The sequence below is a fragment of the Netta rufina genome (assembly GCF_964035555.1).
Source record: "Netta rufina genome assembly, chromosome: 10".
NCBI classification, from domain to species: Eukaryota; Metazoa; Chordata; class Aves; order Anseriformes; family Anatidae; genus Netta; species Netta rufina.
In genome coordinates, this window is record NC_140133.1 from 9,868,881 (window position 1) to 9,886,075 (window position 17,195).

The 17,195-nt window shown below is 40.1% G+C and overlaps 1 protein-coding gene across 3 annotated transcripts in view; it reads left to right on the plus strand.

The window, feature by feature from the left end:
* Positions 1-9,080, plus strand: part of MAPKAPK3 (MAPK activated protein kinase 3) — a 107,810-nt gene extending 98,730 nt beyond the window's left edge. For all 3 annotated transcript variants that reach the window (XM_084292499.1, XM_084292498.1, XM_084292497.1), the window contains exons 7-11: positions 978-1,053; positions 1,232-1,356; positions 3,445-3,530; positions 6,281-6,361; positions 7,875-9,080. In XM_084292499.1, coding sequence (XP_084148625.1) covers positions 978-1,053; positions 1,232-1,356; positions 3,445-3,530; positions 6,281-6,361; positions 7,875-8,033 — 527 coding nt within the window. In that variant the 3' untranslated portion in view covers positions 8,034-9,080. The remainder of the gene's footprint in view (positions 1-977; positions 1,054-1,231; positions 1,357-3,444; positions 3,531-6,280; positions 6,362-7,874) is intronic.
* Positions 9,081-17,195: the final 8,115 nt, after the last annotated feature.

Below are 17,195 nucleotides of genomic sequence, written 5' to 3' on the forward strand. Positions count from 1 at the left end.
TGCCACATTAGACTGTCCTCTGTGCACTCTTTAAAGTGTGTCCTTTTCAGTCATTGAGTTAATAGTCATTCACCATATGGTATGACCAAGGCAGTCTGTGCTTGGAATTTCTTTGGAGGAAAAAGGGCTTAATTTGCTTTCCCCTTCATCTATGTAGGTGTTACGTTATTTTTTTTGTGATGAAAGATACTGTTACTCATTTGTTAGCAGAAACCTATGATAGCAATATTTTTTCCTGATGCTTTCTTCTCTGTTTTCTTAAACTGGGATTAGTGATAAAATATTAAAGAATTTTCAAATATATGTTTTTCTGCCTTTATATTTGTACATAAACAGGGTGACATTTCCCTTCTCAACACCTTTTTCTTTAAACCAGCAGGATTGCTCATTTGTTTATAGAGCCATTTCCTTACAGAATCAAGCTCCATGCCAGATCACGTGTCCCAATGAATATCCCCTTTAAAAGTATCTCTGTAAAATGTTGTTACTTAATGAAAAATAGAGTGCTCTGGAGGCCAAAGAAAAATACAGTGCTCTGTAGTTAGGAAAGCCAAAGACACTCCACCTAGGTACTGTTCAAAATTTTATCACAGCTCAAGTAGGTCCTTTCTGTTCTGCTTTCTAGAACATATGTTGAGGCCTCTTTTAGTACTGTGTCTCCCTGTACACATTTAGCTATAGCTCCTTCTGCTTTTCTGCAATCTTAGTACTCTCTTGAGCAGACACTAAGGTGAAGAGTATAGGGCATTTTGCCAGCTCCATTCCTCCTCTTTAAAGCTACAGAGATGCATTTAGGAACTTGTCAATAGAAAATACCACACAGTTCCTGCAGTGAGTCATGGTGTATTTTTTGTTTTGTTTTGCTTTGTTAATGCTTCCCATATTTGTTATTGAAGTGTGCTGCTACTTAAAAGGTGATGAAAATGAGAGAAAATATCTGTTTCTCTGTTAATTTCTGGTTTTTCTTTCTTCTTCAGCTCCAGAAGTCCTTGGTCCTGAGAAGTATGACAAATCATGTGACATGTGGTCTCTGGGTGTCATCACGTATATTCTGTAAGTATTTGAAAAGAGTACATATCAACAGAAAAAGGCCAAATTTATTAAATCTGCACTTAAAAGTAATTAATCATTAGGATCATGCAACCTCCGGAAGTGTATAAGCTTTCATGGGGCTTCTTAAGAGATTAAAGTTTTTTTCTAGTTGTAAGACTTATTTTGTCCATTCTTACAGCCTGTGTGGCTTCCCTCCATTCTACTCAAACACCGGACAAGCTATTTCTCCAGGGATGAAGAGAAGAATTCGGATGGGGCAATATGGGTTTCCTAATCCAGAATGGGCTGAAGTATCAGAAGAAGGTACCAATGCTCAGTGTTTCTGATGAATATGTGCATGGTGTTGTACAGTGAAGGAGTGTTTACGTAAGACTATTTGTAAAATCCTGATTTGATGTTTATTTCTATTTTTTACTTTTTTTTTTTTTTTTTTTTTTGTAAGGTGATACAGAGAAGGAATGGGAACTCAGATACTAGCCAGCAAGCTAAGTGCTATAGAAAGTAAATGACTACTGAAAACTTTCTTTCAAATTCCAACAAGTGCTAGTGAAAGCCCGGATTAAACCCTCAAGAAACAAAAGTATTTAATCATGAGAAAGGAGACTGTCAGGGCAGCTGCAATGCAAGCTGAGTTGGAAGAAAGGCAAACTCTTTTAAGAACTCATTCAGTCTTTGCCCTGCCTGGTGATACAGCCAGCAAGGATGGCAACTTTTCATGCTCGCTTTTTGTGATAAGGAAACTTGCCAGCCACCACTTAAATGAAGGTCAACAATTTGCTTTGTATCAGTCATTGACCAAAAGCTGCTGCTGCTCAGCTGTGACCTGGATGGGCTCAAACCAGTGTCCTGAAAGTGGATGGTTTTGATTCTCTGTTATTTTGACAGTCTCATAACCCGTAAGTCTCATCTGCACATTGTCTTAGAGCAAAGGGTCAGCAATCTCTGAGCACATCTTCGTCTAACAAGCCCTTTATGTTGCTACTTTTAATATCCCGTTATGGTCTGCTGCTAAAGCAGTAACAAATTATCCTTGGATAGCACTGTAATCTGTGGTATTGTAACCCCTCATTGGATCCCATGGCTGTGTATACAGCGCGAACTACTTCACATTAGTAAGAAAGATGTTTTAGTTATGGGTGTCTGGCTTAATGATGTGTCACTCTTTAGACTTGTTCGTATTTTACAGCAGTTATTAGAATCCTAGGGGAGCTTGACCAGAGAACATTCACTTTGAAAATGTGTAGGGTTGCCATATGCTTGCCTGAGTGAAGATAGATGCCCTCTACCTTTGAACCTACTAAGGTTAGTTAGCTTATGGGCATTCTTTCAGGCTGACCAGACAGTGTCAGTAATTTGCCTCTTTTTGCCCTTCTACTCCTCCTTACTGTTTTGTCATGGTTTCCCTTTTCTGATCATTTCTTCATTGCATCATCTATGGAGACTACCTCTGAATTTCCCACTAGTTTCCTATAATCATCTAATCATCTTAATAGACTCTGTTCATGGTTTCCTCTTTTTTTTTTTTATTTCTTATTTTTATTATTTTGTTTGTTTACCTCGTAGATTTTAGACTCCAGGTAATCTTTACTGTACACCTCCTTTGTGGCCTCCATCAAACTAAAGTCCCAACTTGTATCTGTTGCATCTCCTTAGAAACATTTAGTCATCTGTCATTCAGTGTTGCTAAAAGAACTTATTCAAAATTTTGTCTGTGTTTTCCTCAGGAAGATATGTTTAAGTATTTCTGAATAATGTCCCTTGGGTGTGGTGTTTCCTGTCCGTTCACATTACTGAAACTCACGTTCAAACTCTGATCATCTCTCATCTCAGTTACGTAGTACCTCTCACTTTGGTCAGTGCCATGTTCATAGAAAGCTGCTGCAAAGCCTGTTTATGTAAACCATTTCTTTAACTTTTTTGTCCTTTTAGTGGCCTCTCAGTTGTCAGAATTTATTGCCTTTGTTTTCATGGCTTGTGCTAGGTTTTGTCTTCTATTACTCCTCAAAACATCAATTCATGCATTCATTCAGCTAGGCTTGTTGCCATCTTTTAGACAGGTAGCTTTCTGCTCCTGTGTTGCCCTTTTTCTCAATTTCTTGCTCTCAGAACAGTTGGGTTTGTGAAGTAGAGAGCACAGTAGATTGAAGTAGGATCTCCAGTCCTTTATCTTTCCCTCTTGCCTTTTTTTGTTTTGGATGTTTTCATGTTCTGCCTCTTTAAGCAAAATAACCTCCCACACTATACATGGCTTCTTAACTTGGGAGCAGCAATAGTTAGGTGTTCTGAGTTCTGCAAAATTATCTTTCTTCATTCAGCAGGTCTTTGTGTTCTCAAGGATTTGGGGGAGCACAGTAGTAGACTACAACACACCATGTTGGTCCTGTTTTTCAGCCAAACAACTGATTCGCCACTTACTGAAGACCGACCCAACAGAGAGGATGACAGTTTCTCAGTTTATGAATCACCCTTGGATTAACGTGAGTTTCATATAGCTTTTTACAAGGAAGCAAGATGAATTCCTGCATGCAGAACTTAATGTGTAGCTCCACGTAGTACGTCAAGAGAAAGATGATGATTACAGCTAATAACTTAATTAACCTACTGTGCCCTTCACAGAGAGGCATTTGCCTGTAGAACCACAATTTTTCTTGGTGTTACCAGAGGACACGCAAAGAGAGACACCCACAGTAGCATCCTTTTAAGCAGAATATAGCTATATCTTCTGAAAGCAGGCAGTTGCTGTTGTCTGAAGCACATGCATGTGTTACTCCATTTAAAATATATAAAAATAAACTGTACTTACCTCATCAGTGCAGGATTTAAAGAGAGCTATTATTAGTGGTCTCAGGCACCATTGTACATAGCTGTGTTAGTGTGAACACAGTCCTATGCTTAGTGGGAATTCTCATCCTTGGCAGAGTTTGGAAGCGCCTGGGAGAGGAGCAAGGGTTTCGGCTTAGTGCCCTGTAAGAGATTACCAGATAAGGTGGTACACAGAGCTATTAATGGTCCCAGTTCAGGTTTCATTCTGCAACTTGGCTGAGTTTCCTTTTCCTTCTAAATAAATAAATAAGTAAATAAAGTGGGGGTTGGAGGGTGAGGACCAGTTCATAATGCAATATTTCAAAGAAGAGACAAGAATCCTATGGGTTATCAGGCTGTTTCAGAATATCATCTCTACTCTAGGTTTCACTCAAAATAATAGCTTATACTTCTCACATTTGTGCCTGAAAAGAGGACCTGTGTTGTTTCTTACTGCCCAAAACATCATTGGCCAGGAACAAAATCGCTTGTACTGTAGAATGCTCTGTTCTCCCATAATGCTTTCTCTGTGCTTTTTTCTATGCTGTTTCTCAGAAGAAGGGGCAGAAACAGAGGCATGACTAATAGTCAGCATTTCTATAATGCCTGCTTGAAGATCTGAAAGCCCCTAGAATCATCCAGTAACATAGCTTTATAACATCCTGCTGAAGGAGTTAGGTATCTTCATTTAGAGTTGTGGAAGCTGAGAAATTAAGGTTACTAAGAGTCTGTAAAACTGGAACAGAACCTAGGCAATGTTCCTAAGTGGTTTTTTTAACTGAATACAAATGTAATTGCTGTTCAGAGTAAATACCTCTAGCTTAAGTGTTTGAAGACCAAAGAAGAGGAGGTGTTCCAGAAGTCAGCAGGCAATGAATTTCACGGAACGAGTGCCTAATATCTAAGGAAGCTACCACCTACAGCAACACATGTTACTTGAAATATTCATATAACCAATTAATGAGGTGGAGATTAAAGACAAGGTCTATAGACTGCTGCACCCAAGAGCTGTGCTAGAATCGTGGAAGAATGCACTAGGAGCAGCAGATGAGCATTTTTTCTGCTGAACCTATTGTTCCCATGAGGCAGAGGGCCAGAGAGGGAAAGACCAGCACAGCTAATGTCGGTGTTCTTCCTTTTCTTTTCCTGTAACCCTAAGTAGGAACATGAGTAGGGAGATGCCTCTCACAAGAAGCAGAGTCTTTGTGTTTCTCTCTTTATTTTATTTCCTTTTAGTTGAGGCCTGTGCAAAATATGTGTCCTTCATTGTTTATAATACTGTAGCTTATGCAAAAAGTGTCAGTTCAGGTGAAGAACATAATCCTCTAGTTAGCTTGTAGCTACCATTTATTCAATAAGAAGTAGCTGACAGCAGCTAGTAGTGTACCTTCAGCACCTGCTCAGGGACGCCACAAGAGCTAGTCTGCTACCTTTCCATTTCCCTTTTCCCATCTGTACCTGATAGAGCCGGGGTACTTTTCCAGAGGAGGTGGGAGTCATGAGTTCTGCTTCCCCTTCTGTAACTGCTGCAGAATTTGGTACAGTGGTGCTGTTAGCTTAGTGGAGTATAAGCACTGCTTCCAAAGTAATGTTTGTTACAGTGACATATACAGAGATCTCCTTAGACTCTGCTGGCAGGCAGCTACCTCCAGTCTAGGATGTCACAGCAGTAGACAACAAGTTTGGATAGAAAACATAAGGAATATAGACTATCGGAATGAAATTATGGTTTGGCTTATGGACTGGCAAGAAATACATTTCTTGCTGAATTTAGCTAGGGAACTGTGCTTTAGAAATTGTACCTTACTCTAATTTAAAATATCTACCAATCTTTCATGTCAGGTGAACGTAGATCTCAATTTTATGTCGAAGAGCGTCTTGAGCAATGCACTCCCGTCTTCTGAACTGTGCCAGAATACTGAATCAGTCTTTACTCTGAAAAATAGTACACTTCCTTCTTCTGAGCACATTTATGATCTGATGAACTGGTAATTTCAGTTAACGTATTTCCAAGAAAATTTCTCCTACTGCAAATTCCTAGAAGAAAAAGGTCAAAATAACTACTTTGAAACAATGATTAACGAACAGTGAAATGACAATTGTTAAAAATCTAAAGTGTTCGTAAAAAATTATCTAACACAGGGACATTGGTTGGACTGGAAGGGAGCAGAGTGAAGTAAATTCAGCATTGATTTCTCTCTCCTTTTCTTCTTTAAAGATACTGTTGTACAGGGACTGTAGTCCTTCTCTACACAGGACAGCTTTTATGCACTGGTTTATGGAGTGATAGGAAGCATGAATAATGGGGGCCACTGAAGGAAGATAGATAAAGCTTTATGCCCTCCATACACACAGAAGAGCAAACAGTCACTTTCCAAAGCTGATTTTTCAGAACACTACTTTTGGTATTTTTCCCTTTTCTCAGAGATCAATGGCAGTGCCACCAACTCCTCTCCATACTGCACGGGTCCTGCAAGAGGATAAAGACCACTGGGATGAAGTTAAAGTGAGTCAACTGTAGTTCAGATTTCTTGAAGTCAATCACATAAGAGATTAGACGAGCACTTTTTTTGTGGATGCTTATGTCCATGGAGATTATGGCTGTTTTGAAAACAACCGTGTTAAGCAAGGGAAGCTTAAACAGTCCTGGTTAAAACAGTAGTTTATATGATAACTGTTTAAAAAAGAAGAACGCTATCTGAGCTTCATCTGACAGCCTTACAGCTGTGCAAAGTATCAACAAACTAAATGTTTATGATCAAAGGTATTGATGATGCTACCTGCTGAGCCTCTATATGTAGCACAGAGGAGATCGGACAGTCTTGAGGGAGTTTGGAGTTTGTTATGGTGAAGTAAAGGATATGTTGAAAACTAAGGGGGACAGGGTGGAGAGGGAGGTGAGCCGCATTCTGTTTTTCTACTCTGTTCTTTTATTATAAAACAACATTAAATAACTTTAGCCTTGTCTTGTTGTGACAGTTTTAGTAAGGAGGAGGAAAAAATAAAAATGTACCTGTCTTTCCCTTAATCTAACCAAGTGCCTCACCTACTCGTTGTATTGATGACAGTTGAATGCTTCCTGCAAAGTGAAACTATAGGGCAGACTAAAAGTTATTTGCAAGCCTTAACTCTTTCCTGCTGGCCTTTATCAGGTTGGCATATTTTTTCACAATTAGTTCTGAACTTTGTGCACTTATAATCCTTGGCATTTTGATAATTGCAACATTCCTTTAAGGTATTCTACTAATCACTCGTTTTATTTAAATTACCAATGTGCAGTCGCAGCTGTTAAACTATGTTAAGATAAAATTTGACAGGACCTAGGCAACATGCACCTTCCAAGTCAAAGGAATCAGATATCTATTTTCACTTAGCCTTCTTCATTTCCATGTTTCTGAGAGCTTCTTACACTTGTCCCAGAGGTATTCCCTTGGGCCGCTCGCATTCCCATAATATTTAATCTTTTTTCCTTTCCTGAACTAAATGCACAGGCATCCATTGACCTAAGCAGATGTTCACTCACAGCCTTATTAAAAAGTTTAAGATTTGTCTGAACTTAAACGCTAATTCAAACTAAGGAAGCATGTGAATTTGAAGTGCACACTTTTACATAACTTTGTGTGGACTCTTTATTCTACTTCCTGCTAACCTAGTTTGGTGACAGAGCAAGAAAAACAGTGCTCTCACTCTGTTACAAGAAGCCCAGATTTAGCAGCTGGTGAAGGCCCAGAGCCAGACAGTAAGAAATGCTGGGCACAGGGACATGGTGGAAATCGGGCCAGAGGAGTGTGGTCCTGTGTTGCCCACATGTGAAACGCTGTGAATAGTTCCTCCTGAATGAATCCCTGAGTAGAACGAAGCCTTTAGTCATAGTCCACTGCAGCAGAAAGGGCTTGACTATTCCTGGCTGTAGCATAACAGAGGGTTCTTTTCTGTACATTAATCACCTGGCACTAGTGTGGGATGGCTGTGCTCTCTCTGCCTTGGGGTGTTCAATAAATTAATTGCTTGGTTTCCAGGAGGAGATGACCAGCGCTTTGGCTACCATGAGAGTGGACTATGATCAGGTGAAAATTAAAGACTTGAAAACATCCAACAACCGCCTTCTGAACAAACGCCGTAAGAAGCAGAAGCAGGCAAGCACCTCTTCTGCAGCCCCAGGGTGCAATAATCAATGAGAAGAGAAGCGGAGGACCTGTGGGTGGAGGGTAAAAGCATTAAAAGGAACAATTTAAAATGAGTACAATCAACTCAGTTGACTGAGTACCATGAATGCACATAGACTGCAAAGAAGTTATCCTGCAAAGAGGGAGCAGAGGGAAAGATTACATTTTTGTAACTTGAATCAGGGCTTTGCTTTTAAAGGCTAATTTATGACATGATTCGGTTGCATATCGCTAGGGAAGGTGTAGCAATACCAGAAATGTTATCAGGTTTTGTTTTGGCTTTAAGTGTGTTGGAGGAGTGGAGAGAACAGGAAACAGTCACAGCATACATACTACCGCACTGAGGCTTTGATAGCCATGTAGAAGAGTGACTTCTGCTACCATTTTAAGCTAGGGAATATAAAAATGTCAAGTGTTCTGCTTGGAGTGTTTTAGGAGTTCAAACGTGAGTACTGAAAAAGGAGACGAATGTCACTGCTCTTTATACGAGTAGCGCAGGTGCAGGTCTACTTTGGATGCATGTGGCCAGTGTTTCCATCCTAGAATAGGTAAGAATAGTCAGTGTTTCCAAACTTACCTCCTGTGGTTACAGAATATCACCTAAGTAGTAAGCAGTTATTCCTGTTCTAGGAAAAAACACCCGTACATTTCCATTTTCACAAAGTCCTTCATGTAGTCCTATGTGAAGATTTGGCTTTGTCGTGGTTTCTCATTTAAAAACATGTTCATTTTATAAACATAACCATTATGTTATGTCTACGCCACTGTCAGATTCCACTCTAGTAATGTTCTTAATTTAAACAGTACTTCATGCAAGGAGTTTTAATTAGGATTTAATTAGTCAAAAGTATCCTGCAGAGAATATTGCTGCTCCTCTTGGATCTACAATGTCTAGGTTGTACAACTGGACGTGCAATTATGTATGAGAGACTGCTCTAGAAGAGAGACTTCTGAAATTCAGGAAGAAATGGCAAGTGCATGTTTTCTGTGTGGACTCCGCTGTCTGCCAGCATCCCTTCTGGTAATTACCTCAAGATCCTGTGCCTGAGACATGCTGAACGTATCAGATTTTGGGGTGTTGGGGTTGGTTTGTTTCTGGGGAGCAAGGAGGGAAAGATTGCAACTTTATCTGTGGTGTTTTGACAGTGTTTCTGGATCCAAAGATTTCCACCACCTAAGGGAAACTACCTATAAGGATATCCACTTTTTTTTTTTTTTCCTATTCTAATTCTTGTTTTATGGTATTTTAGCCTTGGTTTGCTAATTTGTTTTACTTTGTAATCAAAGTATTTTCTCCCACTGTATTATATATATAAATATATATATATATATATTTTAAGTTGAGGTAAAGCAAATGTTTGTGAAAGTATTAACAAAGTTTAGAATGAAAATTATGTGCTTCCAGTGACACAAGCAAAAACTACTTTGTGGTAGGCATACACAGTGCTGTTGTGTTAATAAACTAAGAAGCAGCTTAAAAGATGAGGGAAAACAAGGCTCCATCCAGAGAGGATCTGAAACTTCAGATCTGACTGCCACATAAATCGTGTTACCTCCAACAAATATATGTCTGAGGATTCAGACCTTTTCTGGAGAGTCCTGTTCCCATCTTCAAAGCATTGGATGAGTACTCTATTCTTTGTTAACTGGTCCTAGGGTTTTATAAACTGATTTTAATAAATCATGTTCAAACATTCCTTCCTCTTGTCAACCCTGTTTTACTTGATACTGCAGAGTTCATATTGCTTTGCAAGGTTTGTCTGTGTTTGAGGTGATGGGAAAGGGGAGAAGGAAATGTTCAATGATGCCTACTTTAAAAGGCTACGTAATTTTAAGCATTTTTTTTATTATTCCAAGGGTTTTTCTAAATTTTAATCTCTGCAAAGATGTATTTTAAAAATATTTGATGTTTATCTAGGTATCTTCACGATTATAGTATGTCCTGTACATATTGATTTTTTTTATCATATTACTCCTAAGAGTTAGGCAAATATTATTCACCTCCTGTAAATGATAATGCAACAGGGAGCTGTGATGTGCCCAGAGTTCAGCAGCAGAGTTTAGAGTCAGATCCAAATCTCTGACCCTTTATCCAAATTTTAGAGGATGCTACATCTGCCTCATCTGCATGTCTGCCTCGCCATCTCTGTGCCCCATCAGGGTGATACTGGTGCCTTCTATCCAGGTTAGTAGGGCAATCTATGTAAAATGCAGTTGGGTTCTGGCTGCCTTGGGCGGAGTGGTATTGAAATTGTTGTAACCCAAGTTTTTTTTCCCATCTTGCCCAAAGCTTGAGCTCTCTGCTTCCTGCCGGTGCCTTCTTGCTTATTTACAGCTTGAAGACATGTCTGTTCCTGAACAGTTTCCCATGGGGAACTGTAACGCACATTAGGGCCTGATTAGTTCCTGTGGGATTCCAAACTTTACCACACTGCAGTTCAGCAGCTGGAGTGAGGGACTGAGGGACTTGGGCACAGCACCTTCAGCTGTCACTCCCTGTACAGTAGGACTCCACCGCCTCATTAAATTGGGACTAATAGCTCTTGCATTCTGCCCTGCAATGACAACATCCAGGAGTACTGTAAAGCCCAGGGGAACCTGAGGAGGGCCTCAAAATGCTGACCACGAAAGCATATGCAGGCACTGTACTGCATTTGGGCTCTCTTTGCAGAAGAAACTGGGAGCCGGGAGGCAGCCGCCGTGCGACGTGTAGAGCCCTCACTGCTGTCCCACAGCAGAACCCGCTGGTGGCACGGCTGCCTTCTGTAAAGCTCCCAGCGTGCTTTAACCATGTCCTAATCGACAGAACTGGGCGAAAACGTGCCAGGGACCTGCTCTGGCCGAGAACACCCAAGTGAGGCCTGGGCACGCTGAGGAGCGGGCCCGGCTCCGAGGCGCCACCTGCTGCCCCCGGCCTCCCTCAGAGCCCCCCAAGAACAGGGGCAGGATGCCGGGCTCTGGGGTACCAGAGAGCTCCCGGCAGGCGTGCCTGATCCCATGAGGAGATTCCCCTTTCTGGCTGCGGCTCTGCTCTGAGGAGCCCGTCTTCTAGCTGCATTCACAGACATAAAGAGCTCTGGTGTGCTCGTGGTGGTATCTGGGGCTTGCCTCTTCCCCCAGCCATGTAGTATAATAGTCTCTTTAGAGCGGCCTGCTTGGGGTCCGAATTTATGGCCTGTTTTTAGAAAGGATAGGCTATTATAAAACTGATTATTCATTTGCATATTCATCAGCCATATAGAGGAGGTAAAGAGCTGGGAAGGGAGAGAAATGAATGGTCAATAGAGTGGGCTTCAAGGAAAACGCGGATTAAAAGGTCCATTTATTTTTTTTTACAGCAGAAGCTGAAAAAGGGACGTGCACGGATTCCCCACCCCCAATCCTTTTCATAGTCATTGCTTACGGGCCGCTGCCTCCTGTACTTCCGCACACTGTGCTGCTCTCACACACGTCCTCTCGCTCCCTCTGATGTGTGCACAAGCGCATCTGAGAGCGTGGATAAAATTATTCCCTGTTCCATTTCTTTTACTACATGCTTTCTAACCTTTCTGGCCACACGTGCCATATGATGAACCTTTCTTGACACGGTACAATTAAAAGCTAACATTAATGGGAAGCTCTTGGCCTACTTGTATGTTTTCTATTTGCCCAAGCCCAGCATGTTGTCCTGGGATTGCTTTTCTCTCTTAACACTTCATTGCCTAGAGTCTAGAGGCCCAATTATGTAACCGCTTCTGACTTGTCTGACGGGAGGGATAATGAGAATGCTACATACCCAGTTTGATCTAATTTCCTGTCCTCTTTTCAATTCAGACTTTGTTTGGTCCATGTTTAGACAAAAGAGCTTTTGAGAAAAAAAGGAAGGTTTAGTGAGGAGGAGAGAACTGAGGCTTTTAAATATTTAAATGTAATCATAAGGACACATAAAACTTTAAACCTGTGTTTAAGGGCTGTTAAGCGATGTCCGGCTGCTCTGACGTATTTGCATCTCAGCCAGAGGTTGAAGCCAGCCATGGGAAGTTCTCTGTACGTAATGGAGGAAAACTTGTCCTTGAGGACAGACCCCCACACCCGGGTTCATTCACCAGCACCCTTTCATGCTCACTAACAAACCACAAGGAAAAAGAAAGTGCAGGCAGACAGGGAATTATTGTATATGGGGGGGTAGTCCTTTCTTCCAGAAGTACATGTTTTGAGGTGAGCTTCTGTGTGTGTGTGAAAATACCAGGAAATATCAGGATTCTCTCTTTTTTTTTTTTTTTTTTTTTTTTTTTTTTCCTAGGTTCTAGTATTTCCCCTCTTCACCTGGCTGCCCCTAGTAGTGGAGTTGGCATAGTTGGGAGTGAACATAGTTTATTCTCTGCTAGAGAGCCTAGTTGGAAGCAGACTTGGAAGATAGATAGTACATACTCTAAACCTCAAAGAAAACAATATTTTATAAAAAATCTTGCAAGCTGACAAGTTTACTTTAGGTACATACTTAAACACATCTCACATCATGAAAAGTGGTGCTAAAACAATCCTAGATAATAACATTTGCTGAAGAAATATTTTCCTCAATTCTTTTCACTGGTTAAAGAAAGTCTTTTTGAGTATTAAGTACAGCTTTATAATAGGAATTATTTTGGTCTGGGTGGCTAGATGAATTTAATGAGGAAAAGGGAGTAGAAATGGGAATTATAAGTTATGTTGAAGAATAAGATAGGAAATGTCTACTGATGTATAATACTCCAACTGATTTTTTTACTGCAGGTGCTACTTCTATACTGACATAACAGGATAGATTCAACTTTTTATTAGAACCTGGTTTACCACAGAAGGAGGAGGATGTTTCTGTACTCTAGGGAAATGTGGAAGCTCAGCAAAAATAACCCTGTGACTGCAGATGAACACCTATATTGATAAATCTGTAAGTGATGCCTAGCATTAACTTTCTTTCAATGTTCAGGTGCTAAGATCTCATAGGCCTGCTCTTACTGCGTAAAGGCACAGAGGCATCATTGTCAGTGGGTTTCTCTGTACTGCTTGAGACTGCAGAGAAGCAATTGCTGAAGTGTGCTGCAGCATTTTTAGCTTCCAAGAATCAAAAGTGTAAAAATGCATCCTTCAAATAGCTGGAGGTGATACAAAGGGCCAGACTGTCTTTAGTCTAAGAAGGTTCTTGAAGGTAGTATACGGGTATCTTGATCTTGCTTCAGTTCAACTTCAAGATATGATAATAAACATGTTTTAGCTGTGTGAGTCTGCAGGCCCAAATTACTAGTAAAGTGCTGTGTTTTTTTGCCTTTAGCCACTGGAATGTACTTCCTTGGTCTATGGTTGCAAACCCTGTAGCATTATTGATCCTGGGACTGCACTGAAGATGAATAAATCAGAAAGAAGTTTAATAATTTTCTTCCATTTTAAACTTCAAAACTTGTTTCTTTTGAATTATATTGCATTCACGTTAATTACTGGTATTGCTAGTGTTAGATGTTCATATCACACCTTCTTTATTTGTTAACAGAGAGCATGAGTGCTTCTTTTGGGGGATGTCTTTTTGCTTTTTTCATCTTAAGAATTTTAATCTGGTTTTGGAGTTAAATGGAATGGATATTTTGCCCAATGTTGTTCTCCTGAAATTTCCAGGCTAATCTATTTGGGAAACATGGAAGATATTCTCAAGAGACATTTCTTATTGCTTAGCTACTGAAACACCTGCTAAAGCTGAGCTCTTTTGAAAAACTGAAAATTATTTAAATGTGAAAAAGAGTGGGTTGATCTGGAAAAGAAACTTCTCAAAAGACTAAAATTAGAATGGAATGTGTTAGAAGAGAAATACTGGTGGGGGAGGAGGACTGAGGTTTTTAAAATAAAAATGCTACTGCTTAAGTAATGATCAAGGAAATTCTAGTTAGGATACTAGCTGTTGCTCCAGCCCAGAGCAATTCCTGAATTCAGAAACAGAAATTTCAGAAAAATATAAATATACAATACAGATTATTTATTCATTTATTTATTGAGGTAGTTCAAAGCAAGACTTGGTTTGATGAGTGAGACATTTGGGCAAATGCTGTTAGTATACCAAATAAATGGCTCTCCTTTTAGAGCAACTGATAACTGAAGGAACATGCTTTGCAGATTAAGTTCTGCTCTCCCAAAGTTGCCTGAGTGCCTTATCTGCTTGCAGAAAGCATGTCAACATGAGGTAAGCTTTCTTTTTTTGCTTTCAGAGATTTGTGTCTTTCTGTCTTTCACACTATCACTGTGTGTTTGGCTTTTGTCTTGAGTAAAAAATCTAAGTAGTTGTCTGAAGGCTAACAGGTTCCATGATGCAGTGGTTTTTTTCCTTTTTGGCTCAAATACAGTTCTACCACCTCTTCTCTTGCTTGGGAACTTTTTGTGGTACTGTAAAGTATTGGAAGATTTTGAAGGAATCCCATTACCTAGCAGGAAATAAGAATCTACATTGTATGTAAAATGGCAAGGAGCAAAGTCCCAAGCACTGGACAGTAGTGGGAAAAGTATCCCTCTGTTGGAAGATAATAGAAGACTTCACCAAAGAAATGACCCCAACTCAAACTGAGTACGTTTTCTTCCAGTTTGCAAGTGGGCTGTGGGTACACTCTACAATATCTATGGGCTCCTACTTTAGAGGTAACCCAAAAGGATGCTGGTCTTCCTTCAGGGTCATAGAATTCCCTTCCATCATGATGTGGCATGCAGCTGTGCCACACTCCCCTCGCTGAGAATTCCTGCAGAGGTCGATGTGCTCCTTCCATCACTGTTTCTCACACCCACAGTGCTGTAGTGGATGTCAGGGTGCAAGTAGTGCCAGCAGCCTTTTCAGTTCCTGTACAGGATGTTTTAACCTCAGCTTTATTTGGAATAAACATTTTAATTTCGTAGGAAATTCTGTTCATTTCAAATCCCATTTCCCATGGGATTTAAACTTTTTCAGTCAGCTCTGTAAAGCACCATTCTAGTGTCCTGGGTCACAGAACCATTGTTCTTAAATCTCTTGGTGTTGGTCATACATTATCTCACTGAGAAGTAGCCACTTAAAGCAGAAATACTTATTTCCTCCTCCTGACATTTAAGTCTTTGTGTGTAATACTTCATTTAACCACAAAGAGCAAAATGGGGCAGTCTAGCTATCTTAATTTTAAATCCCTTGTTTTTATTCTTCTTAATTTTGTTGGATATATTTTATGCATTTTGGAAGTCATGGGTACTTCCTTTAGAGAGACTTGACTGCGGTATTTTGGTTTCTTCTCTATACCTTAAAAAAAAAAATCCTATAGAGCTTTTTGCTATAGGATATTTAAAATCTGAGGAGTAGGAAGGAATTGAATTTCCTGATATAAAGTGACTCAGCTACAGCTGCCTCCTTGTTTCGTAATAGATTCTCTGCATCTAGCTCTAACCTTAGCTGGCACTAGGTAGAGCTATCAAATGTTTTCTCAATTAATTTGTCATTCTTGCACAGAGTCAGTTTCTAAGCTGTTCCTCAAGGATCCTGGAACAGCTTTCTGGTTAGCAGTCATTAACTCCAGAAGTACATGACTCCATGTCATAAGGCGTCACTTGAGGCCATTTCATCTCAAGTTATGTCAATTATATGCCTGGCTAACAGGATCTCAGTAATAATAAGAGATTAGTTTGTTAATATTGCTTGCTTTCAGAGCATGTCTAGCCACACACACACCTGCTCAAACCTTCTTCACATAACTTCAGTCTAATAGAGTTGTTTCATTTCTATATGAAACTTAGATGGTAGAGGTGGGTTTTTTGTTCGGTTGGTTGGTTTTAGTTTTGTTCATTTGATTTTGTACTACACAAATTAATTTTAAAGCATTTTTTTGAGCCTGAAACTTTGCTTTGTAGGATTCCTGAAACTGTGTGTCTCCCTTCAGGGTAGATTTTGTTTACAACTTGAGAAAATTATTTCCACTGAAAGCTTAAAAATAAAGTTGATATTTGTGGTTATGTATGATGGAATATGTTGAAGTAATAATGTGGACAAATCTAATTAGTCCTGTCCAGGCAACTGAAGGCCTTGAGCTTGCTTTATTAGAATTAACTACTGCATACATGAAAGAAGAAATTTAATTCAAATTTCTATTAATCACAAATACTGTTCTGCCAAAGTGATTTTTTTTTTAAGACTGCTGGTCTTCTGTTTGTTTGCCACAGATTTCCATGTCAAGGTTGATTTTGTATGCTTACATCTTTGAAGTTATATGTCCTAAAGTTAAACACACATGAAAGTATTTCAAGTATTGTGGCCCAAATGATTTCAATTTAGAAGTACAAATCAAATATATATTTGTACATGTGTAGATGTACAAAGCTCCTAAAAATTCAGTCTGAACTTTCATTGTCAGGTTCACTTTTTTTCCATCGCGCAGCATTGTTAAAATACAGTTCTCGCTGCCAGTAAATGCAGCAGTTTCTTGTCCCTGACATCTCTTTCCCATCTGCCACTGGACATTGCTTCATCCAAAGATGAGGAGAGGAGCAGTGGGGAGAGCTCTGGCTGGAACTGCCTGTGATGTTCTACACATGTAAATGAGGTATGGAAGGTCATCTGAAAGGACACAGAATTAGTTGTCTGTATGTGTGGCTCAGTACCTGTACTTCAGTGCTGTAGGAAACTTCAGTTTGGTGAGAAGCTGCCTGGCAGAGCACGTCCCAGTACACATGTTGTAGGAAAGAAGGCATTAGCACACAATGAGAGCCTGTCCTGTAGCGTTAATGGTGAGTAGGAGCAAGCAGTATGCCTGCCCTGAGGGCTGGACCTCTTGCACTCGCAGTGATGTGTGGACATGCTCCTCCAGCCAGGGTTACTGACAGCCCTCCCCACGTGTCCTCTGCTCTGTGTGGCAAATGAGGGGGAAAACAAACTGTGGTGGAGTGGTTAGCATTTGGCTGGCCAGTTTTAACTGGGATTCTGGAGCAAACTTGTGTTTGTTCCTGTGGTTCTTGATTCAATTAGGTTTATAAGACTGAGTTCTATTGAGATAGCCTTTCCCTAACTCTCTGTAAACCTATTTTATTTGCTGAACCCTAGCGTTGCGATGATTTTTGTGTCAGAAGTTATTGAAGAGCCCTGTGAAATACTAACTCTTGATCTGCACCACTGCCAGCCACAGAGATGTCAGCATGTTTGCTTTCAGGGCTTGGACCAGCCCT